At 41.3% G+C, this 24,909-nt stretch overlaps 1 protein-coding gene across 2 annotated transcripts in view; it reads left to right on the top strand.

Moving 5' to 3' along the window:
- The window catches only part of LOC111147241 (Rap guanine nucleotide exchange factor 5), a 228,526-nt gene that overhangs the window by 44,226 nt on the left and 159,391 nt on the right, over positions 1–24,909 (top strand). Inside the window, exons 2-6 of one of the 2 annotated variants that reach the window (XM_022503165.1) lie at positions 892–942; positions 3,273–3,379; positions 8,737–8,858; positions 10,307–10,475; positions 24,463–24,529. In XM_022503165.1, the coding sequence (XP_022358873.1) occupies positions 8,807–8,858; positions 10,307–10,475; positions 24,463–24,529 (288 nt within the window). In that variant the 5' untranslated portion in view covers positions 892–942; positions 3,273–3,379; positions 8,737–8,806. Of the gene's footprint in view, positions 1–891; positions 943–3,272; positions 3,380–8,736; positions 8,859–10,306; positions 10,476–24,462; positions 24,530–24,909 lie in introns of those variants that run through there. The other variant, XM_022503164.1, reaches the window with a different exon arrangement.

The raw sequence follows: 24,909 nt of genomic DNA, 5'->3' as shown, positions 1-24,909 counted from the left end.
TCAGGGAAGCGTCAGGGAAGATGGAGGGCTCTCCAGTGTGGAGAGTGGTATGAGCAGAGGCAGGTGGGAGTGCCGAGCTCTTCTGATGAGGAGGTTTGTCCTGTAGGAAGTTGGAGGGAGAATACTGAAACCTGTTGGAAGCAGCCCGTGGTGGTTGGACGGACTCCCTAAGCAGTAAGAGACCCACTGTAAAGCAGGGGACCTTTGTTCAGTTTTGAGGTTTGCGGGATGGCCTTTGGGGTGCGTCACCAGAGGTCCAGGAAATCCATGGAGAGGCTGAAGCAGTGGTGTAGATATACAGTGATGGGAGTCTGCGTTAGGTGGGGAAAGAGGAAATGAAAAGGAAAGGAGAAATAGAATCAAATCACACAGAGAATAAAATCCCAAGTATGAACACCTCCATCTTTTCATGGCCCTCCTTAAAGTTGTATCCTTTTGGTTGGGAGCTGTTTGTTTGTTTATTTATTTATTTATTTATAAGATTTTATTTATTTATTTGACAGATAGAGACCAAAAGTGGGCAGAGAGGCAGGCAGGGGGAGAGAGAGGGGGTAGCAGGCTCCTGCGAGCAGAGAGCCTGATGCGGGGCTTGATCCCAGGACCCTGAGATCATGACCTGATCTGCAGGCAGTGGCTTAATCCACTGAGCCACCCAGGCGCCCCATGGGAGCTGTTTAAACGGAATAACCTGTCTTGTTGGAATGAATGGTGACCACATGCTTGCACTGAATGAGAATAAGGACATGAATCCTTTATGGCCCATGACTTGAGACTGAGGCACATTTTTTTGGTTTGGACGACTGCTGGACCCGCCGCATTGTAGACATTGACCCTGCTGGTACAAAGATTTGTTTAGTTCTAATTTTTCCCCTCTTCTTTCTTTCAAAATAGACTCTATCAAGAAGAATTTCCAATCCATACCTTGAACACACGCCTTCCCAGGTACGATTCTTTTCTCTTACTGCATTTTCTTTTTTTTTTTTTTTAAAGATTTTATTTATTTATTAGAGAGACAGTGAGAGAGAGCATGAGCGAGGAGAAGGTCAGAGGGAGAAGCAGACTCCCCATGGAGCTGGGAGCCCGATGCGGGACTCGATCCCGGGACTCCGGGATCATGACCTGAGCCGAAGGCAGTCGTCCAACCAACTGAGCCACCCAGGCGTCCCTCTTACTGCATTTTCTGAAACAGGGATTTATGAATCCTAATGTAGAATTCTCTAGTTACAGCTCTTCCCTTTCCTCCTGGACATGCTGTCTCCCACGCTGTCTCCTTCACCTGGGGATAACACAGCTGAAGTTTTTTGAAATGCTGTGATAATTGTGTCATGGTACGAGATGTTCACCAGATAGGAAAAAAATATTTTCCCATCTTCCAAGCCCTTATATGAGTGTGTTATCAATATGGCAGAGTTAAATATATATTTTCTCAATTTGCTGTATTAATAGAAATGCATTTTTTAAAGAGTGAATATTTTATACTAAAAACTTGGTGTAAGAGGGACTTATTTGTAGTTATCTATTAGTAGAATATTTCTAGGTTTGTTGAAAAAAGATGGGGAGCCTTCACTGTGTTTAAAAATCATTTGACAAAGAGTTCCTTTTTTTCTTTTCTTTTTCTTTTTCTTTTTTTTTTTTTAAAGAGTAACAGGAGGCTGTGAGCACTGTGAGGTCTGAAACTTTTTGGCCTTGTTCACTACTGTATCCCCAGCATCTGCAGTGGGGTCTGAGAGCCACTCATTAGATGTTTTTTTTTGTGTTTTGTTTTGTTTGTTTTTGTTTTTAAAGATTTTATTTATTTATTTGACATAGAGAGATCACAAGTAGGCGAGAGGCAGGCAGAGAGAGAAGGGGAAGCAGGCTCCCTGCTGAGCAGAGAGCCTGATGCGGGGCTCGATTCCAGGACCCCGAGATCATGACCTGAGCCAAAGGCAGAGGCTTTAACCCACTGAGCCACCCAGGTACCCTCACTAGATGGTTTTTGAAAGACTGAGTGAATGAGCATTGATACCTTGTCAGGACCTGTCAAGGGTGAGCTGACTTCACCCTCCTTTAGGGTAGTATTTTTTCTTTTCTTCCAAATTTTTATTTAAATTCTAGTTACTTAACATACAGTGTAATACTGGTTTCAGGAGTAGAATTTAGTGATTCATCATTTACATAGAACACCCAGCGCTTGTCATGCCAGGCGGCTTCTTAATGCCCATCACTCATTCAGCCCCTCGCTCACTCTAGGGTAGTTCTGTCAGCTGACTTGTTGCTGTTTTTGTTTTGTTTTGCTTTATATACAGTTAACAACATGTTAAAAAATCATTTCCTGCCCTTCACACTTTCTCATCAGGTTGTGTTTAGGAAGTGACACTAGGAATATTAGGGAAGTGTAAGGATAGGGTTGAAATGTTCCCTGTCAAGTCATAGTCAATATACTATTAATTGGTTTGCTTCAAGAGAAGATATAAAATATTTTATAGGTGCAAAGTAGTGTAGCTGCAGAAAGAGTTCACCAGGAAATAAGTAAACAGATGTCCTGTGCATTCCCAGTATATATTAATTTTCACGAGCATCAAGATAGTTCATTTTTACTTAGCTTTCTTTGTTTGTGAAACAGCATTGCACTGTGGAGGAACGTGCCACATAGAGAGAAAGGAGGTAATATATAAAGTAGGACATGGACCTCTCTGGATCCTTCATCCTCTAAGAATCAGAGATGCGTATGGGTGAATTAGGATGAAAAAGGAAGTTAAGTAAAATTTTTATCTGCTAGGTGGAATCATGAAGTAGATGAAACCAGGGTGCTTAGAATTAACAGTGAGCTCTGCAGCAGAGGGAAGCTTAAAAGCAAAGCAGACAGCAGCCTATCACATCGTGTCACAGTGTGAGATGTTCACTCATTAGGAAAACATATTTTCCCATCTTCCAAGACTTTGACATGAATGCATTATCAATATGGCACAGTAATATGTAGTATAAATATGCTTCAGTTTGCTGTGTTGATAGAAACCCTATTTTAAAAAAAATTTCATTCTGGAAACTTGGTATAAAAATTATTTATAGTTAAAGCAGTTTATTTGGAAAATAGTTACTGTCACGTAAGAGCACAAGTGGACCAATAACAAAAATAAAATGGGTAGTAGTTGGTCTGTAACTACGTAGGCTAAAGTGTTGTTAAACTTAGGGATGTGGGCATGATTTTTTTTTTTAATATAGTATGCTATTGGCAGCATACAAATTGTCATATTATTGTAAATTTATGGAGAATGTCTTTTTCCATTTAGATTTATGGAGAGAATTCTTCTTGTGCAGGAAGAGCATTGAGGAATATTATTATCGTTCAGGCAGCTGACCTGATAAAGGACAGAGTGAACCTCAAGGGATTTTACAGGTAACACAGTTTTCTAACACCTTGTCAAAAATTCTCCTTGAATAATAAAAGAAAAATGTGCTGAAATCATAACCTTGATCCAGAGAGCTGGGCTTTTCACTACTGGGACAATTTGTTTGTTTGAAGTGTCTGTTTGGGGGTGCTGATGGTGATTTTTCTCTTCAGATGGTAGACTCCTGGTTCTGAAGTCAGGGTATGGACTCTCCAGGTGCAAGTGGATGGGTTCCTAAGAGAGTCTGCTCTGCTTCCTCTGAAATGTGCTGTTTTATAATATTTGTACTGGGCATGTGCTGCTTTGGGACTTCAATAAGCATAGGTCCCTTCTTCAAGGACCTTATCAAGGCTCTTTGAGGACTCTTGGGAAATTGAATGGGAGAGGGAATTCTGCTCTAACTTGCCTGGTGAGGATGAGCCCCTCCTTGGGCGCTGCAAGGAAGGGGAAGGGCAGGTGGCAAAGGGTTAATATTTCTCCACCTTGGCTTGTGAATAAGGGCAGAGGTATGAAAGTAGATGGATGGGCTAATGCCCAGTTTTAAAGTACAGCCAGACTAAGAGAATAGTCACTTAGAAAGTTGAGGACACGTTTTCAATTCATTGAGCCATTTAAAGAAAAAACAAAAGTGAATTATGAGCTTTTTATTTCATCAACTCAAGGTACTAAACCATACCAAAAAATACCAAACTACATTATAAAAATAAAACAAAAAGAAAAAATTTATTATCATTTTTTCTTACAGAAATGAGACTGCAATATACCATAAAGAATAGGAAGAGTACTCAGAATAAATGACACCCCCCCCCAAAAAAAGGAAAGGGGCACTTGGGTAGCACAGTCAGTTAAGCACCTGACTCTTGGTTAGCTCAGATCATGAGCTCACGGTCATGAGATAGAGCCCTGCCTCAGGCTAAACACTCAGAGTGGAGTCTGCTTGAGACCATCTTTCCCTCTGCCCCTCCCCCCCAAATAAATAAAATAAATCTTAAAAATGGTAGGAAAGATTCTCAGAATAAGGACATTTCATTAAGTTAACTAAATTTAGCTTTATCACAAACTCATTGTAATATTCCTGTTTTTTCCCTTTGTCACAGTTTGGGAAAAATTTCATCATGGCCTGGATTTGGGGTATAGTGATTCCCAACCTTTTTGAGTAAGAAGACCTCCTTTTTATTGAGACATGACTTAAAATGCACAATTCTTAAGGGTACAGCTTGAAGAATTTTTTATTATTATATACACCTATGTAACTATTATCCATACCCTAGATAATTCCTTAATGTTCTTTTCTCATCACTATCCCATGCTACCAACTACTTTCTAAGCAGACTCTTGGCAGAATCTGAGGTACCAGTGAGCAAGGGAGGGAGGGGAGGCTGGGAGAACTACAGTGAATTAATACTTTAAAATCCCATGCTAAATTTTTTAAAAGATTTTACTTATTTATTTGAGAGAGAGAGATACAGAGCACAAAAACGGAGTGGGGAGGCCAGAGGGAGAAGCAGACTCTGAGCAAGGAGCCCGATATGGGACTTGATCCCAGGACCCTGGGATCATGACCTGAGCCAAAGGCAGATGCTCCACTGACTGAGCCGCCCATGTGACCGAAAATCCCACATTAAATTAACCTCATTAGTACATATATAGGTTTTGAAAAATATGACCTAGGTTAGATATAATCTATTCTGTTGAGAAAGCATGTTTTTGTATATATGCACTCATGAACCTCTTGAAAAATCTTACCCCCTGCCTTCCAACCCTCTGTAAGCAATTCATAGTCCGAGGTCTAAGAACCTTCAGTTTAGAGTCCGGGCCAAGTAGACATGACAGGTGAGAACAGCAGTTGCACTCATGGCTGGACCACTTCACATAGAGCCTTTTGAATTTTTTTTAATAGTTGATATCAACTTTAAACTTATCTAATTATTTTTCATTTTTAAAAAATAAAAACTGGTTGAATAAAGCTTTGGGTCTAGTCATGAGCAGGCTCCTGTGATTCTTTTTAGCTACCACCCAAGTCTATGTGTAAGACCTGTCATTGCTCTCAGAGCTCTACGTGGTCTCCATGGATAGAGATTAAAAAAAACATTGGGAGATGTACGTTAATGAGGTTCATGGAAAAGAACCATCTATCCAAGTTAGAACAGATTTAGGGTTCGGTGGGAGTTGAATGGGGAGAGAGCATGTGCTGTGCTATTTCAGAGTCCCCGTGGTTGGACCAGAACTTCCTGTCTTTCACAATATAAGGATTGATTAGTGCCCGGGGTCTAAAGACAGTGCCGATGTGATTGCCCAGGAGGAGTCATTTTCCTTTGTCTGGTAGTAAATTGAGGTGAAGTGGTCCCCATGTGTTCCATGAGAATTACTTTCAAAACTTTGAGATGTTTTCTATTCCTTTTGCGCTCTAGAAAAAATCATACTGGTTTCTGAGACTTCAAGTAAGTCTCTAAATACCATCACCCCATTTACATTTGAGATTAGGGTTCTTTCTGTCTGCAGTACCATGAATGAATTGCTAAAAATGTAACTAGAGACAGAAGGAGACCAGAAACTGGAGCTGAAATCATGTTTAGTGTTATGTTATAGCAGTGACTTAGCTTGGTAGCTGATCACCTCCGTATCACAGTGTTCCTGCCTCATAGTGCAGCTCCAGTTAGATCTACATGTACTCAAAACGGTTTCTGGATCCGCTACAACACTGAAAATACCCTGGGAGGTAGAACTGGGTGTTGAGATCGCTCCCTTCCATCTATCCCTTTTCTTCGTCCTTGCTCTCCCCTGAGTCCTGTAAGCTTTAGGTATGGTGGCTGCATTCTTGCAGCCCTGGCCAGCAAGTCAGGAGAGGAGTGCAGTGCAGGGGCCTCTAACCTCATGCTGTCTGCTTTGGTGATATTAATCATAGTGTTGCTCTCTGTTCCTAGTGGGGTTTTCCCTCGTGCAGATGGGTTGTTGAAGGAGATTTGAAACACAACTTGAGAAAGTTGGGGGTGGAGAAGGGGATTCCGAGCACCTGAAACATAGCTTGCTGGCCGGGGTGGGGAGCTCCAATGAACTGTTATTGTCATGGCAGTGTTCTGGCGATATGTTTCAGTGTGTGGACTCAGCTCTGCTCCCCAAGGCAGAGTGAGCCCTTCCCAGTGAGAAGCCAGAGCTGGCGGATTGGGGCTTTGTAGTCACCAGGGTCTTCTGGGCCCCATTCAGCCACACTGCGTAAGAATCTGCACAGTAACCGAATCCCCCAGGTGCTCCTAAACACAATTTTGAGAAGCCCCAGTCTAGGACACTTCTTCTCCATCGCCTGTGAGCAAGGCAAACATACTCACCCATCTAGCCACCTTTTGCAATTTGGCAGTTTGGTTTGCTTAGTAAATGTTTGGCTGTGTCCTGTTCTGGGTGGTCAGATGGTGAGAGCAGTTTGAGGACTGGATTGTTCTTAGAATAGGGATTATGATGATACAGTGTTTTAATCCATAGGATAAAAGTGTTTTACAAGGTCAAAGATGCTGGGTAATTGACAGAGGTGTTGAGGAATTAACACTTTGAGCCTTTAACATGAAAGGTGTCTTATAGAATTAGAAGTTAATATTGACTGTTTTGTCTGATTGCCTAGTTTATTGTGATCTGTTTTCTCCTTTTTCAAAAAACATCCATTTATTTGACAGTTAATCTTTCTAATGTCTTAACACTAACCTGCAATTAAATGCGTCTGGTATTGCCCTAATTGCCTTAGAGTATCTTTCAAATAGTGACACTCCCCCCCCCAACCCCACAAAAAAGGATGCTTTATCTAAAGCAGGAATATTTGTTCAAATACCTCAGCAAAGGGGTGCCTGGCTGGCCCAGTCCGTAAAGCATGCGACTCTTGATCTTGGGGTTGTGAGTTCAAGCCCCACATTGGGCATTAAAAACAAAAACAAACAGACCCAAAACCACAAAACAAATATCTCAGCACAAAAGTTTATTTTTCCTTTTACCCCTGAAAATGTAGGGCCTCATGGCATTTCTTCACATTGTTGGTTACTGTGTGATTTCTAGGTATTGATGGCTATGGCCAGTCACAAAAAATAAGCAGTATTTTTCTGTTTTAGGAATAAAATAAATGTTGATGTGTTTTGGTCCTTAAATACCAAATACTGAATAAAGACAACCGTTTACACGATGCATCTTTGAAAAAAATAAATGGGGACATTTTCATAAGGGAGAATGATTTTCAGTGAAATTTCTGCAAATGAAAACTGTATTTCAGCAAGTTGTCTTCTTTTGGGTTTTCAGCTGAGGCTGATAAAGATGAATAAGTAGGCATGAAAATACTGCTTGTAATGCCCAAATTGGGGCATGTTTCGAATATAGCTGTGTATTTTAAGACAGATTACAGGGGATATTTTTGTGTGTGTGGTTAGTGGAATCCATCATACACACTGGGTTTGTGGGTTTATGAGTTTACGACTTAGGCTGCTTAGCTAGATTGCTTAGATGATATTAAAAAGAATAATGGTTGTGGTGGTGCCTGGGTGGCTCAGTGGGTTAAGCCTTTGCCTTCGGCGTAGGTCATGATCTCAGGGTCCTGGGATCGAGCCACGCATCGGGCTCTTTGCTTGGTGGGGAGCCTGCTTCCCCCTCTCTCTCTCTGCCTGCCTCTCTGCCTACTTGTGATCTCTCTCTCTCTGCCTGCCTCTCTGCCTACTTGTGATCTCTCTTTCTCTGCCAAATAAATAAATAAGATCTTTTTTTTTTTTTTAAATAATGGTCGTATTTATTGTTCTTTGAGACAAATTTTAAGATTTAATGTGTTTGGAGAGTAGCAAACAAAACTCTTTACCACTCACTGTGGTCCTAACTTTGTGTAGTCTTCTTGGAGTTACTTTGTTCTCAAAAAGGCTAGATAAAAATCTACAAAGAGTTGAACAGAAGTTTATCACCACCACCTTAAGATACTTGTCTTACCAAGACAGAGGCATTATCTTTATATAAAGGTTCACTACATTTATTCCTTCATTTGTTCAACTACATGTTTTGAGAATTTTCTTTGTGCCTGGAATGTTCTCACTGTTGAGGTTTAGCAGTGAGTTATGTCTGTAGTCCCTGATATCCTGAAAATGATTCTGAAGTGACAGAAGCTGATACTATTCATTCAGACAGATGTACAATTACTACATGGTAGGTGATTTGAAGCAAAAGCATAAGAAGGTGTGATTCTAAGTTTTCTTACGGAAGTGATAGTTGAGCTGAAATCAGAAAGATGAGTTAAGAGTTGCCGGTTCATTTATTATTGAGTCCCTTGGAAAGGATAATATTAAATATCAATTCTTGGGCAAATGAGTGGTAATAATGTCTTACTATGAATGGTTTTCCTTTTGTTCAGGAGGAGCTGTGTTGGGTCAGAGCTGGTAGACTGGCTTCTAGAACACTGTCCTTTTGTCCAGTGCAGATCTATGGCCATAGGGGTCTGGCAGCTCCTACTGGATATGGGAATTATGTTATCAGGTCAGTATTACATGTTTTGTGAAGCATAGAAGTGTTATTTTATTAAGCTACCAGAACAAAATTTACTTGATTTTCTAGAGGCTGTTACAATCTGGATGGAAGTTGTTTCCACAGGTAAATAATTTGTGTTCTCTCACATTTTATAAACAAAAATGACCAGTCATCTTTTGGTTGTTAATTCTCACACCTTTTGTAAAAACAAGTAGGTACTTTCTGATTCATAGACTACTATGTCTAAGAGTCTTTCCCTTACCCTCTCCTCTACTCAAAAGCCCGCTCACAATTTTTTTTTTTTAATCAGTGACATCTTTAGTTGCTCTAAATGTGTGATTTATCTAGCTGTACTTAAAATAATTATCAGAAACTGATTTTATGAGTGGAATGTTATGCCTTTTTAATTGACTAATCATGAACAATTAGAGATATGACCTATGAAAATTAGCTGTTTAAATAGAACGCAAAATTGATGTTAACTAGCAACTAAAATAGATGGCAGATAGTGCTTTTCTTAGTTGAGCCCAGGGAATTAAAGGATTAGAAGTTAAGCAATTCAGAGTCTTAATTTAGCTTCATCATGCAGGTGCTAGTTGGTCACTCAGAAGTTCCTTTGTCCCCATAGATAATAAATATTGAGGGTCAGAGAGCATAGTAAGGTTTGGAAAGGCTTATCCAAGTCCCAGTGTAGTACAATTGGGGATGTGGCTATAATTTCAGTGAGTCGTTAATACCCAGCACCTGATACTCTGATTTAGAAAAGTGGTAACTACCTTTGAGGGATGTTACCAGCTTGCTCATTAAGTCTCATGTTTTGGTGAGCAAAAAAATTTGTGTCAGTATTTTTTTAGGTTAAGTCTCCAATTCTTGATCCCTTTTAAAAGAGCCTTGGTGGCACTGACATCTTGAGCTAGATAATTCTGTTGTAGGAGCCCACCCTGTGCATTATAGGCTGTTCAGCAGTGTCACTTTCTGTACCCACCAGATGCCTATAGCACCCTCCGGTAGTGAAAACCAAAAATGTCTCCACACATTGCCGAATGTCCCTTGGGTGTCACAGTTGCCCCTGATTGAGAGCCACGGCTTTAAAACTTGGGATAGTTTTGTATTTGTGTATCACTCCAGTAATTAAATCTATTTGTTTGCTTTGAGACACACAGAAATTCTCCCCACTTTTTGAATCGTTACTGATTTCACCTGTCTGTGAAGCAGAAGAATCGTAAAACCCATATGAATATGCTGGCTAAAGCCTCAAGTAATAAAAATAGGTTGGTCAGTAAGTCCCTTTTAATTCAGTGGAATTGTGAGCATGAATGGACTTAGATGATGTAATTATAGTCCTACCCCTTGATTCTCCCTAATAATTAGCAGGGCTTTTAATTTATTATTTGGTTTATGACTTTCTAAATAATAGACTTTAAAAAACAGATCCTCCCCTTTTTTGTTTCCAACAGTGGACCAGAATTTATACTTTCAAGATACCTATGTTTTCTACCAGTTTTCTTCTGATGAATGTACCTACTTGTACTGTGAATTTGAAAGGGAAGAAGAATGGCAGAATGGTGTCAAGCTTTTACTGCAACTTGTACCTCTCATTCCGGCTAGAGCTGGCATCTGTGAACTGTAAGTAGATGCTCTTTTGTTCTGATATAAAATTATTCTCAACTTAGAGAACACTTCCTGTTTCTGGGACTGTGCTCAGCTGTTTAAGGTCACCATCTCCTTTAAGAGATAGCTGTCCTGTTCCCATTTCTCATGTACAAGTTCAGAAAGGTAAAAGAAATGACTGGAGATTAAATCCAGCTAAAAAAATGACTGAAGTGGTATTCGAATCCCAGAAGCGGATGCCTGGCCAGCTGTGCTATTCTCCGTCTACTTTAATCATCACTGTATGAGCAGTAATCTAAATTAGAGGTAAAGATCATTTGGCTTAGGTTGAAATAAAATAATAACTGACATATTATCTGCTCTCCACATCGTGACTTTCCTAAGAAAGAGAGCTTTCAGTGAACAGACCTTTTTGAAAATAAGCGAGAAGCAACATTTGGCAAATTAAAACACGTGAATCACAATCACATGAAGATAGTGAATCACTATATGATTAAAATGAATTAAAATTCATTAGAGAAGCCTTGGGCACAGAGCTTGAGTCATGATATGGTGCTGTTGACACGTCTTTGTCTCTCCACAGAATTCATGATAAGCTTATTTTGGAATAGTAAATTTCAGGTTAAAACTTTCCATCAATAATTTTTCCATATTCAGTTTTCCAAATATGTTCCCGTACTGTTGACTCTCAGGTCTGTGAGATCAGCAGGGCAAGTGGTGTCATTTTTATCTCATGGGTAGGAAAGTGGGTTCCAGGGGAAACACCTATAATCATCACAAAGATGAGTTACTCTTAAAAACAAAACAAAACAAAACCCACAAAACTGGACAGTTAATCCAGGCTTTTAGAAAAGAAATAAGAGTTAGGATATTAATGAGACACCGTGCTAATAGGTTGATTGTAGAAACATGTCTTATGTTAGGAACTATGCTAACTGCTTTGTATTATTTCATCTTCAGTTGAATTCTAGAAGTTAGGACTATTGTCACTATTTTTAAGTGAGGAAAGTGAGGCACAGAGGTCAGGTGGCCTGTCCAAGGTCACACGAGTGGTGAGTGGAATGTTAGGGTTTGCATCCATGCCCATGTGATCTAACACCCACTCTTCTAACACCTGCCAGAGTGTGTTTGTTCCAGGAGTTATAGGGGTCATTCCAACTTCCCCTTCTAAGACACTATAAACAGAAGCTATAAAAATGTTAGACTCTGAAATGGTTATGACTTTACCAACACCACTGCACATTAGAGGACCTTGGAATAGTAAAGCAAAATTCATATGTAATTCTTCACTCAACTGTCTAAGCACAGAAGATGTTCTTCAGTGTAAGATGCTTTTAACAGAGGTCAGAATTTCCTGAGAAAAGTCAAGGAGCATTTTAATAAACTTTAATAAGCTTTCCAAGAAGGAGCGTTTGCTTTGGAAGCTAGAGATGACTGTGACTCGCTTTGATGCTGTGGGACTGGCATTCTCTAGCAGCTCTCCTTCACCAGTTCCCATCCTGCACGCAGGAAGGAGGAGGGGCCAGCCCCCTGGGTGCACGCGGGTCACCAGGGGCATGAGGGCAGCTGAAATGAGCTTGCAGGCAGTCCTCGTGATTTCGCTCCACTGCTTTCTCCCTGACTCGGGCAGTGGATTGGAATGCCACTGGGGGAGATGACCTTGTTACAGGGAAACCCTGAGTCCCCTCTAGAATCTAAAAATTACTTTCAAAATTCAGTTCCTAATATTAGTTCCAGATTACCTGCAGTCATTTGTCATACCGATCACTGAGCACCAGCATCACACCTCCGGAGTTGAGAATCACTCGTGTCTTGTTTATCGGCAGGTTTTTTATTGGTGGTAGTGTGAACATGCACATTAGCAGTGGTCATTCCTCTGGGGCAGTTGTCACTGGGGAGCTATGGATCCATCTGTTCCATATTATAACTACTAACTATAAACAGGTAAAGTTAATGAACCACAGCGAGTCTCTAATGGCAGGAGATAGGTGTATACACATGTATAACATATGTGTATATAATATACAAATATATAATTTTTTTTCTATGCTACAGTTATAAGCAAACCTCTAAGCTAGGGTAAAATTTTTGGCTAAATTTTGGAAAGCCAAGGTTGAGGTTATCCAGACTTGGAAGAAATTATGGTCAGAGAAAAGGTGCCTAGGGACACTGTCCTCTTCCAGCTGTGATGGCTCAGCCTTCCTGTGGCTTGATGCATGTGATTCCCATTGTAACTTCTGCTTTCATCTGGTGATCCCCATTCATTCTAACCCCCATCTCACACCCTCTTATTCCCTCCCGCCCCTGTGGTGCTCTGCTCCTTCCTGGGCCCCTTTCCTTATCTAGCCAAATTCTACCCACCCCTCAAGGGGGAGCCCAAGTCCTACTTTGACTACAAAATTTACACAACGTCTCCATTTCCTGTCTGTCCGACTTTCAGAAACTAATGGTGCTTGCTGTTTGCTTCCGAAAATTTTTCCATTCTTCTGTGTCATTAGTTCTGTGTTATCCATTCTGCTCTCTTAATCTGTTTTTATCCATTCTACTGAAATGGCCTCTCAGGTCCTCTTGATTCATTAACTTACATCATCCATTCATGAGCTGAAAATCCTGTCCTGTGGTCCTTTTGATATTTGAAGGCTATTAAAGTCTGTAAATGTGGTTCTGCATTAGGTCCCTTTAATTTGTTGAAATCTCTGTAAAATTATGTGAGGAAACCACTTAACGTCTCTATGTAAACACAATTCTGTACAAACGTATCCTTTTAAAGTGGATTTTTTTTTCCATTTAGGAAAGAAGGCTTAAAGCAGGATGACAAATGGATCTATTGCAGGTTTCTGGGCTAATTTGAGGGGGGAAAATCCCATTCTATACAAAATAACTTTTACATCCAAACTGAGTAGATAATTTCAATGGAGTGTTGAGAGTACCGTCTCTGGGAGAAAAAATAGCAATCATGGTATTTTATTCAAACTGAAAGCCAAATCAAGTCATCCAGAATGGACTTTTTTCTAGCTCTTTTTAAATTTTTTTTTTTTTTTTTTTTTTTTTTAAATTTTGTGGAGGGTGGGGCGCCTGGGTGGCTCAGTGGATTAAGGCCTCTGCCTTCGGCTCAGGTCATGATCCCGGGGTCCTGGGATGGAGCCCCGCATCGGGCTCTCTGCTCAGCGGGGAGCCTGCTTCCTCCTCTCTCTCTGCCTGTCTCTCTACCTACTTGTGATCTCTATCAAATGGATAAATAAAAAAATTTTAAAAAAAATTTTTTTGTGGAGGGTGGGTGGGCTGGGGGCGTGGGTGTTGTTTAGAAATGCTGAAGTAACAGCATAGGGAAAGACAGCCTAATCGTACCTTCAGGACTAGTGAGAAATTGGAGGACTTACTCTGTGAGGAACCTTGGCTGTTTCAGTTTAACTACCCTTACAGCAGCTGCCAGCTTACCAGGGAGCAGTAGGTCTCTGAAAGGACTGAGTCTATGAACCTCAAATACATGAAACTGTATTCTCCAATTACAGGACAGTTTACATTTAAGCTGTTACTTAAAGAATTCTAGAGGCTTGCTCAAAGGTAACTCATGCTACACCCAGACATGTAAAGAAAAATGTCATGTCTTCATTTTTTCTCTCAGCAATCTATTATTTATTGTCCACATGAGCCTCCATCTTGCTTGGTAGCCAGAAAGAAGGGAAAGAAGCCCATAATTTTAGTTTAATCCAGTTAAGTTATTCTAATAAGGTAAAAGGCTGAGGAGCATATTGTGGTAAAAAGGTTCAGTCTGTGCCCACTCCCTGTTCCTCAGGAAGACAGTCTCTGGTATGTGGTGAGTGGTATTGGTCTCTTAAGCCTGGTAGAGAAGGCTCTTCTGTCAGAGTGGGCCCTTTCCCATCCCCACTGATTTTGCCTAGTGGATGGGCAGCCCCTTCCCTAATGATCCCTGAGGTATAACTGGGGTGTTCTGTTGTTATCTGCTGTGGAGCCTGGGGCTGGTACAAGTTGGGTTTGTCCATCCTGGCTGGACCACTGTCTGTTCGTCCTGCCTGCTGGTGGGACTTCCTGTGTACCTGCTTGTGTTGCTGGTGCTCCTGAGGGTCTGGCTGTGATTTCCACAGAGAGTCCATTCAGCCCTATGACCTCTGTTCAAACAGCTCCCTCTCATGGCATCCCAGCCTGTCTTTTCCTGATTCTAACTATTAAAAAAACAAAAACATGTTTTATTGTTGTTATTCTTATTTAGCAGGGTGCTTAGTTAAATGGTATCTTAACCTCAGTCCAGCAGGTTAATGTGAGTTTATTAGCGGGTCCCCTGAGCGGCTCAGTCGGTAGAATGCCTGACTCTTGATTTCAGCCCAGGTCATGATCTCAGGGTTGTGAGATGGAGCCCTGCGTTGTGCTCTGCCCTGGGCGTGGAGCCCACTTAGGATTCTCTCTCTCTCTCCCTACCGCTCCCCTCTGCCCCCCACCCCCAAACCCCTTTCCCTCTCTAAAAAAAAAAAAAAAAGAAAAAGATGACTTTCTTAGCATTCATTATTCCATGCTCTAGGCAGAGACGCAAAAGGATACTTGAGGTAGATGGCACAGGGTGCCGGGCCTGCAGCTCGGAAGAGCAGCGGCATGTCTGGGCAGCGCGAGGTAGGTCACCGCAGCTGCGGCAGGGAGTCACAGCGAGAGGAACTCAGGTTTTGAGAAGAGTGGGGAGCACGTCTCAGATGGAGCCCCCATAGGGAACACAAGCATTATCTTTACATTGAAGAAAGAAAATGACCTACCTGTGTGTCGTTGGTTCTGAAAGAAGTAAAATACAGTTTGTTACTTGAATTCATAGTAACGTTTTTGTCGTATGTTTGCTTAATCAACATGTACAGAGTTCATGGTTCTGTGATCCATTTCTATGTAAAAGGTGTCTCCCTACTTAAAAAATGGGGAAGAATTGGCTTAGTCACTTGGCCTAAGCTGGCCTGGAAGTGGCAACAGTAATAAAATCAATAGTAGCAGTAATGATGAACACTTCTTACAATAGAGGTTTGAAGTTACAGATGAAGGAGCTGCAGCAAGGCAGGCTGCGGTGATGTGAAATGAAGGCAGAAGGTGAACTTGGAAGTGACTTCTGTGGCAGTGGTTCTCAACCATGACCCTTTCAAAAAGAAGGAGGCGTAATATGAGATCTGTTGAATCAGGCATAGGATGGAGAGCTGAGACAATCATATTCATACTTAAGTTCTAAAGGTGAGGCTGATATACACCAAAGTTGAAGTCTATAGTTCTGTAAAGTCAGCCATACAGAAAGTGCTTGGTTAAGTGGTAGGAACCGTGAGTGTTAACTAAATCAAAGTTGTAAACTACTATGTAAAGAAGTCAGACTAATGCCATTATGATGAAGTTTGAAGTACCATACCAAGCATGGTACTTACCGCCACTTGGCTGACACTCCTGAAATTCCATGCATTTAGCTTTATAAACAATTATTATTTGGAAGGGAGTCTGGAGTCCTTAGATAACTGAATTTGCTCCTCTTAGCTTTTAGATAAGGAAAAGGGGCAGGGAGAAGAAGGTCTGGGAAAAGGCAACTGCTTGTCACCGGTACTCTTCCTCATCAGACTTTCACTGACCATGAGGTTTGTATGAAGTACAAGTTTGTGCTTGGCCCTGTGGGAATACAACTCTGTGTAAGTAATATAAGAACCTTTAGGAGGCCAGCATGATTAGGACAAAGTTCAGAAAGAGAAAATGAATGTGAAAACCAGGAACTTACTCAACAAATTTTAGTAGATGGAATCCATCATATATACAAGTGATAATACATCATGAAAATCTGGAGTTTATTCCAGGAAAAAAGGGATGGTTCAAAGTTTAAAAATCAACCAGTATAATTCATCAGATTTAGTCTAACAGGAAAAACTGTATGATAAACTCCACAGATACAGAGAAAGCATTTGAAAAAAATTCGGTATCCATTCGGGATAAAAAGTCTTGGAAAACTAAGAATATAAGGAAACTTCTTCAATCTGATAAACCTTACATAAAACCTATGGCTTAACTTAATAGTGAAAGACTGACTACATTCCCACTAAGGGAACAAGGCTAATACATATCCTTTTAATCACTTCTCTTCAACACTAGTCAGTGCAATAAGGCAAGATAAAGAAGTAAAAGATATACAGACTAGAAGAAACAATATAGCCACCTCTTTTTGCAGAGGACCCAATTATATAAATAGAAAATCCCAAGGCATCTACAAAAAACCTACTAGAACTAATAAGCAGGTGTAGCAGGGTCATAAGATATAAGGTCAGTGTACAGAAATCAACATGTTTCTATGTACTAGCACAAAAAACACTCTAAAGTACTTAGGTACAAATCTAAAAAGTGTGCAAGAGCTGTATGTCAAACACTTCATGAGTGATAAAAAAAAAAATAAGACTTAAATAAGAGGATCTCGCCATGTTCATGTAATGGAAGACTCCGTATTATTAAGACCTAATAGTCCCCAGACTGACTTATCTTTTCAATGGCAGTCATCTTCTTGTCTGTTGGCCTCACCATACCTGCATAATAATACTACTTTTGGAAACACTGACCTCTGAACAGGGAGTGTCCTGGTGCTCAGTCCTCAGACTTCTTTTTTTTTTTTTTTTAAGATTTTATTTATTTATTTGACAGAGAGATCACAAGTTGGCAAAGGGGCAGTCAGAGAGAGAGGGAGAAGCAGGCTCTCCGCTGAGCAGAGAGCCCAATGTAGGGAGAAAGATGTGGGGCTCTATACCAGGACGATGAGATCATGACCCGAGCCAAAGGCAGAGGCTTAACCCACTGAGCCACCCAGGTGCCCCAGTCCTCAGACTTTTTTCTCTGCTCTTAACTCTGGCTGTGTCCTCACCCAGTTCTTTATTTAATATCCTCCCCGCAGTGGTGATTTCCAAAATTCAGATCCCTGTCTGCCCTTGGCACCCTACATATGCTAATGCCACCACCACCCTCCACCCTGTCACCTCCTCTCCTTTGTTGTCCTTATCCTGCCTAACTTTGCCTTGTCTGCCTGACATGTTTAAGCAAGGTAAGAATCCATTGGCATTCTTGATTTCTGAACTGGTGCTGGATTAACATCTTCTAAGTGGGAGATCAACTTCAAGTCCACCATTCCTATGTCCCAAACCTACCTTTTATATTCCTGACTTTTCTTAATTAGAGTCTCATTTTATGCTCTTTGGGGAATAGGAAATAAATACTGGATAAGTAAACTTTTTTTGAGTATTTCTCAAAAAAAGATTCATGATGGAACTTGGCACAAGTTTTTGTATTAGGATCATAGGTGAAGAAAATTTCCATTTACTACTTTAAATTGTATAAAAAATGCTATGAAATCAGCTGGTCTTAGTCTTTGTTATTACTCATCACCCCCTCTCCCAAGGAAACACTAAGTCCTCCAAAATTTCCATTGTTTACAGAAAAGGCTTATTCTAGCTGTGGGAACAGATTGTTTATTTTTATCAGAGTACATAATTATTTAAGAGTAGTATAGGAATTTTAACAAAACTTGAACTTTTAAACCTGGTTTTGCTAGTATTTGAAATGCTAGCTGTTTACTTAAATATTAACTACTAGTCTTCAAATCTTCAATATAAAATGCAAAAATATCAGTAGTAACTAATTTTATTTGATTTTGGATGAATGTGTAACTAAATATCCTGGACTCAGTGAAAGCTGTCACATTCACATTTTACTAATGTTTGGTAAAAGGCTACTAGTTGTGCTTACAGAGGCCAGATCCTGTGAAAAATTAACTCCCCTTTAGAAAGTTGAACAGAAGGTTGTATTCATGATGTCAGAGATCGCAAGAAAAATCTAATTCTCATTTTTCTACCATCCCAGTTTTTCTTTTTTGTCATAAGAATTTGTTATGCAAAATAGATGTGTCCAGAATATAGGTGTTAGAGAAGGGACAGTACTTGAGTGTACTTTCTTACTCTCCCGGAATCAGTGGCTGTTGGATGTGGTGGAGATTGAGTCTGTGTACCTGGAGAGCATTCTCTTGGATAGTGTCTAGGACTTACTATCAGTGGTTCCTAAGAAAGAAAAATCTCAAGTCTGGCCCAGGAAATATTTCTGCAAGAGAAAAGCCCTGAAGTTTCCTTGCCCGACAGTCAGCAAGTACGGAACAGACACTGAGTTGTCCCAGGAGAATGTGAACTGTGGCATCGTCTGCTGACCTGACATCATTTGTTCTCAGTTTGGTGGTGGGAGAGCCCTTCTTTCTGCTCACGACACATTCTTCTCTCTGGGCTGTGGGTCCTACCCCACAGCCTTTCCTTTCCTGCTTTCTCAGTATCTCTCTGTTGGCTCTTCTCTTTAACAAACAAATGATTCCCTTAATCGTAATAACCAGAAACCAACCAACCTTTTAATTTTATATCCTCTTCTAGTTACTTCTCCATCCATTTCTAGCCCTCAGCACTAAAGAGAAACTCTCTATCCCTATCAGATAGGGCGGTGACTGGTCTGGCCTTGGGTTAATCTCCTGCCATTTCCTACTTCCTTGTCCTGGTAATCCTGCTGCAATTCCAGGGCCACTCCTTACCCATCTGAACCTCACCCTGGATATTACTGCTCCCAAGAAGTAGCCTCTGACAGTCACAGATGAGGCTGAGTGCCTCTCGCTTGGGTTGGCAGAGTATCTTAAAGGTCGATTTTGCTATGTTTTGTTTTATTTTCATAGGTGTGTGTGCCGTGCATCTTCTGCTTGTTGTGGGATCGTGTTTGAAAGATTCCTGTATAGTTTGTCTTGGTTCTGGTTTTTTTCTGCACCCTAGAATTTCATCAGCTTCTAGCAGAGGTAGTCTCGGGTCCATCCTAAATATTGTATTTCCCTCTGGTCCCTCCAAACCAAACAAATAGCACAGGACAGCTCAACACCAGCCCAGCTTTGGGGGGTGGGGGGTGATGGTGGGAAGTAGTGAATAGGCCTGCCTGACATCCCCCTAGAACAGAATTCTTCCCCGTCAGAATTCTGATTTGGAGGTAGGCGTGTTCCCCGCCCTCCTTGGGTCCCAGTCTAGATTATCTTTCTTTAATGTGAAGATTGATGTGTATGTGAATGCAAAAAGCACCCAGACACAAACGGAGCCCCTGGGAGAGCAGTAATAGCATTTCACATGAAAGACGACTGAGGCCACAACTCCTCGTGTTGGGTTTCTTCGTAATGTGCAGCTCAGTATGGTGTCAGCACAAGTATGTCTGGAAGGTCGTGGATAACCAGCTGGTTTGGCACGTGCCAGTTAATGCACAGTCTCTGCCTCTTGAACTACTCGACTCCAAATCTTTGCAATTCCAACAACCATAAAATAGACATTTAACACATTTTCCTAAAGGAACAATGTTCTGCATAGTGGTAGCTCTTGGCAGCCCACGTACGCTATTTAATATTGAGACATAGATGGACAGACAACTCATGCATTTTTGAAGTATCAATATACAAATGTAAAGTGGTCTTATTTGGATGATATTTCTGTAATAAAATGGCTCCAGTTTTCCACCCCAAAATACCATGAAAACTTCTTCCAGTTAAAAAGGAAGTAGGGTTTTCCAACTCCAAGATGGTATTGATTGCTTTTGAATCTTAAGGCACAAATGTTTGGCCAAAATCTGGTTGAGGAGCGTGGGTTCTGTCTCTCATATAGAAGATGTATTTTTAAGAACTTCATTGGAATTATTTCAAACCCATTATACTAATTCTTGTGAAGGAATTCTCACTGAGAGAATGCTGGGAAGCCCTACAGGGATACCAGTTAAATCCAAATTGTTAGAAATTATACTGGGCCTGAACGGTATAAAATAAATTCCATTGCCCAGATAATGGCCGCCTTTACTGAGGAGGGCCTTAGTACCTCCTGAGCCCCTTTATTGGAACTCAACACTATGTGACTACAGAGCTGTCAGAGCTAAGAGATGTTCTTGGCTGGGGACTTACTGTTCTTTTCTGCTGTGGAATGAATTGTACGAATAATTGTCAAATAATTGGCTGGGTCACTACGTCTATACTAGTTATTTCTTAGAAAAAGGTGAGGAGGTGGGGGTGCCTTGTATTGCTATGACTTAAAAGATATTTTCAGTTACCACATCTCTCGTATTTGATATAAGAAAGTCATGGTTGGATGTGAATGGCAAGAAGGTCACTGAAAGACAGAACTGCTGCAGGGAGCTGGGAGAACCATGGAATAGCTCAGGGAAAGCATTCTTGAGTAAAAGCAGGGTCCTTCAGTTGAATTGACTGCAGGTAACAAGCCAGCACCTTCTGCATGGTAATCTCGGTATAGAGATTCGTAGAGCACTCCTTAAAGTTTCAGGGACTCCACTAATTTATTCAACTTCCAGCTGGAAAGTTGGGGTTGTCACTGATGAAGGAGAAAGACTGTAGAGAGGGCAGCGTTTGGCTTGGTTTTGTTTTTGGTGGGGACTGGGTAGAATGATACTGTGTTCTATTTGATGGTTAAAGGGACAGAGGCAGCTTTTGCCATTCCTGTGTCCTCCCATTGGCACCCTTAGATCCTGTAGACCTCTCAAACGACTGAAGACATCTGCGCACAGTACCAGCACTCAGGACTTTCCGTTGGAGAATTCCTGGACCTGGCTTGGGCTGTTGGGAAGCAGGGACCTTGAGAAGCAGCCATAGGAATTTGTAAATCTGTCCTGCCTGCTGGGCCACAGCTTCCTGCTGGCACAAACACTCTGGGTTGGGTCTTCCTTCCTGGGGTCACTGCTGGTTTCTTTCTGTCTCATGTCACTTGTCATGGCCATTACCTGCTGATGCCAGCTGGGCTTTTTCTGCTTCCCTTCTCTAACCACTGACAAACCACACAGAGCTTCTCTCTTCCTCTTCTGTTCATTGATCCCCTTGAGTAATAATGGGAAAATAGGCAACTATTACAGTTGATTCTTTTCTTTATTCCCCCCTTGCCCTGTTTCATTACCTGTTTTGATCTGACATGGGAGAGCTTTGTCTTCACTGGATTGTAATGATGTGTGTTTCTATACATAAAATCAACATTTATCTTCTTTCATAAAAATAAATTTGTTGAGTAAAGAAGGTCTGGTATTTCTGGGCATTTTGGCATAGATCTGGAGAGGGGACACAGTGATAGGTATTAGCCTTCCCTTTCTCTAAGCTCTTCCACTCTTTACCTCTTATCACCAGACCCTTTCCTAAGACCTTACTCTGCCAGGTCAGATGCAGGTGCCTGCCAGTGCAGGAGGTTTGGGGGCACATGAGCAGGAAAGGAAGAGTTCTTGTGAATTCTAGATCTTTCAGTAGGCTGTAGGATAATCTTTGAAGGTTTGAACTCTTAGAGGAGCAGGATCAGGTCTCAGTTTTAGAAAGATAATCCTGGTATCTATAGGAAATGGGGCACAAGAGGAGAACCCAGAGACAAAGAAATTAGTTAGAAGATAGTAAAAATAATTTGTGCAAGAGAAGTAAAAGGCTTCAGTTGTCAGTGAGGTTTAACAGGGGGGAAGTGAAGGAAACAGAGGGAATGGCCACAGGGTGACCACGGAGCTGAGTTGTGAGAGGCATGAGGCGGTAGGAACACAATGTAAGTTATGTTGACTTCAAGGAGCCCATAGAAAATGAGGTTCCTGGAATTGCCCCCCAGAACCCCTTTGAAGGCAGATTGTAAAGCAAGGTGAGCTCGGGGGAGATTCAGGGGCTGGAGAATGACTTGAGAGCTCTGGGCACAAGTCGTGGTGGTTGTGGTGATAAAAATGGGATGAGGGCTGCAGGACGGCTCTTGGGAGGTCACTTCTGTCTGTCTTACACATACTTCCTTTGGAAACATTTTTTGGTTGTTTTGTTTTGTTTTGCTTTGTTTTGCCAGGGCACGTTTTGTGCTGGAAGAATGACCAAAGGTAGTTTTGCTTCTGAACAGGAACTAAATTATCTGTCAGTAAACCATCAGTGGCTCAGTGGTTACTCATGAGGTAGCCATTATCAGTCACATACACAAGAACTTCCCTTCCCTTGGAATTCGGAGTTCCTTTCAGCAGTTTATTGAACACATTCACGACGGAATCTTTGCTAGTGCTAAATACCTCATCCCATAAACTCATTGCTGAGCTATGTGCCAGGGTCTGAAAACCAGGGGCTGGCGGGACGAGCTCCTGCTTCCCTGCAGATGCAGACAGTGCCCAAGCCCTTGCTGGTGCCCTGGTGCCCAGTGTGTTTGGCTCTCAGTTTCCCGTCCCATCTGTCCAGTGAACTCAACTCAACCCTGTACACCTGGTTGGATGGCTTAGGTTAGAAAGGATTGCAGATCTCTTCTCAGGAGAACGTCATGTATGTGGAAACCTCGTGAATAGATAATTTTTTTTTTTTTTAAGATTTTATTTATTTATTTGTCAGAGAGAGAGCGCACGAGAGTGAGCACAAGCAGATAGAGTGGCAGGCAGAGGCAGAGGGAGAAGCAGGCTCCCTGCTGAGCAAGGAGCCCGATGCAGGACTCGATCCCAGGACGCCGGGATCATGACCTGAGCCGAAGGCAGCAGCTAAACCCACTGAGCCACCCAGGCGTCCCTTGAATAGATAATTTTAATAATAAAGTTCATTGTTCGAAATATGCATTATCAGGGTAACTTGCACTTTAGGGAATATGGGGATTTATAATGCTCAGTTCGCACGTCTTTGTTGGGTGGATTATTAGCTCGCATTTCGAGCACTTCGCAGCACAGGTCGTTAAAGGACTTGACAGTGCCAGGCCTGCTTCCTACCTAGAGCATGCAGTTCTGGTAAAGGCGAATGGCTTTTCATCCACCGCTCTGATTTAGAGGGTTGGGGTCTGTTTGTTGGTTTGTTTGTTTTCTATAAAAGGTTTTAAAAACACAGGAACAGGAAGCCAATGCCAGAAGCCCTCCTGCCTTAGCCCTCCTGCCCCGCCAGGCGAGTGCTGGAGCTGACCCCTGGCTGTCTCTGAGAATGAAATCAATCCTTGCCCTGCCATTCTGGTTAACACCGCCCTGCAGGGCAACTAACCCCGATCCCTCAGAGTCCACGGAAGGTGGCAAAAGGGATTGCTGTGGAATAGATCTGTGAGATAATTACCTATGCTCAATTGGCATTAACTTTTTTTTTTCTTTGACCAAGCCAGGAAAAAAATGTCATTTTATAAAATTTGCTTTAAAGATAATTTTAGTACACCTGAAACTAAGGTAATACTGTGTGTCAAATATGCTTCATTAAAAAAAGAAATGAATAATTTTATGTTCATGTATACATTGGTGCGGTGAAAATATTTTCATGAGATACATTACAAAGGTGATTCTCCTAAGCAGACAAACTGATATTATACTATATGTTATACATCTCTTTAGTTATTTAGCATATTAAGCATATGTGCAGTTTTCTTGGCTTCTCAACTGGGCTGTGGCATTTTCTCTTTCTTTCTTCTTCTTCTTCTTCTTTTTATTTTTTTTTGCGTGAGGGCTTAGAGCTTTAGAGTACTTTAAAAAAGAGTGAAGAACTTCTGCTGCTGTTGTATTTCACGTAATTCCTGTCACAGTATTAGGCCTATTATAATAGACCATTTCAAAACAAATCGGTTTTGGGTGAAATTCAGATGTGGCAGGAAATTCATGTGTCAGATTTTCAAAATCTGGATTTCATTTAGACTAGTAGGGAATTTTGGTACCTAACCACCTTCCAATCGTATCTGTTTATGCTTTGTGCATGCCCATGTTCATAAATCTCATGTGTCAGAACTATTTTGTGATATCATTTGGAGACAAATACTCGATCCTCAGGATTTAACTGGTAGACTGTAAAGAAGTTCCTGCTAATTGATTTTGAAGGAACAGTTGGGCTGCCACAGAGCTGGGTCCCCTGGTGTTACTGACACCATGTTATTTGCATGGGTACTTTCACTCATGTATTAATAATGCCATTATTTGCTATGTGTTCTCCATAACTTGGTAGATAAATTTGAGCAATTAAAATTAAGAATAAATCATTCTTTGTTTTTCAAAGGTCTCATCAGAAAATTGAAGACTCAGAAGAAAGCAGTGATGAAATTCTTGTTCGTCTAACATCTGCGGTAAGGCATGGAGTTTTTCCTAACTATGGGGGCCAGAAAATAAGGAGGGCTGGGGTCTTCAGGGGGAGGCGGTTTGGGTAGCAGTGGAGAGAGACATTTGCTCTCTGGGTACACATCAATGTGGGAGGCCCACATCAAGGCAAATGGAGACATGGCATTGACTTGTTATCCTCAGTGCAGTTTCTCCAGCAAGATCATAGATATTCCTGGTGGAAAGTCCTGGAAACATAGTGGAGACATTATATCTGATTTTTAAAATACAGTATGACTTAACCTAGGGAATGTTGTGACCTGCTACACAAAGGAGAAAAGACCATATGTTTCATTAGAGGGAAAAAAAAAGAATTACCTCAACCAAGAAAAGGCCATGTCATTGGTTT

Source organism: Enhydra lutris, unplaced genomic scaffold, assembly GCF_002288905.1.
Source record: "Enhydra lutris kenyoni isolate GAN:26980312 unplaced genomic scaffold, ASM228890v2 scaffoldscaffold16, whole genome shotgun sequence".
Taxonomy (NCBI): Eukaryota; Metazoa; Chordata; class Mammalia; order Carnivora; family Mustelidae; genus Enhydra; species Enhydra lutris.
The sequence above is the reverse complement of the archived record's forward strand: the minus strand, read 5'-3'. Positions and strand labels throughout refer to the sequence as shown.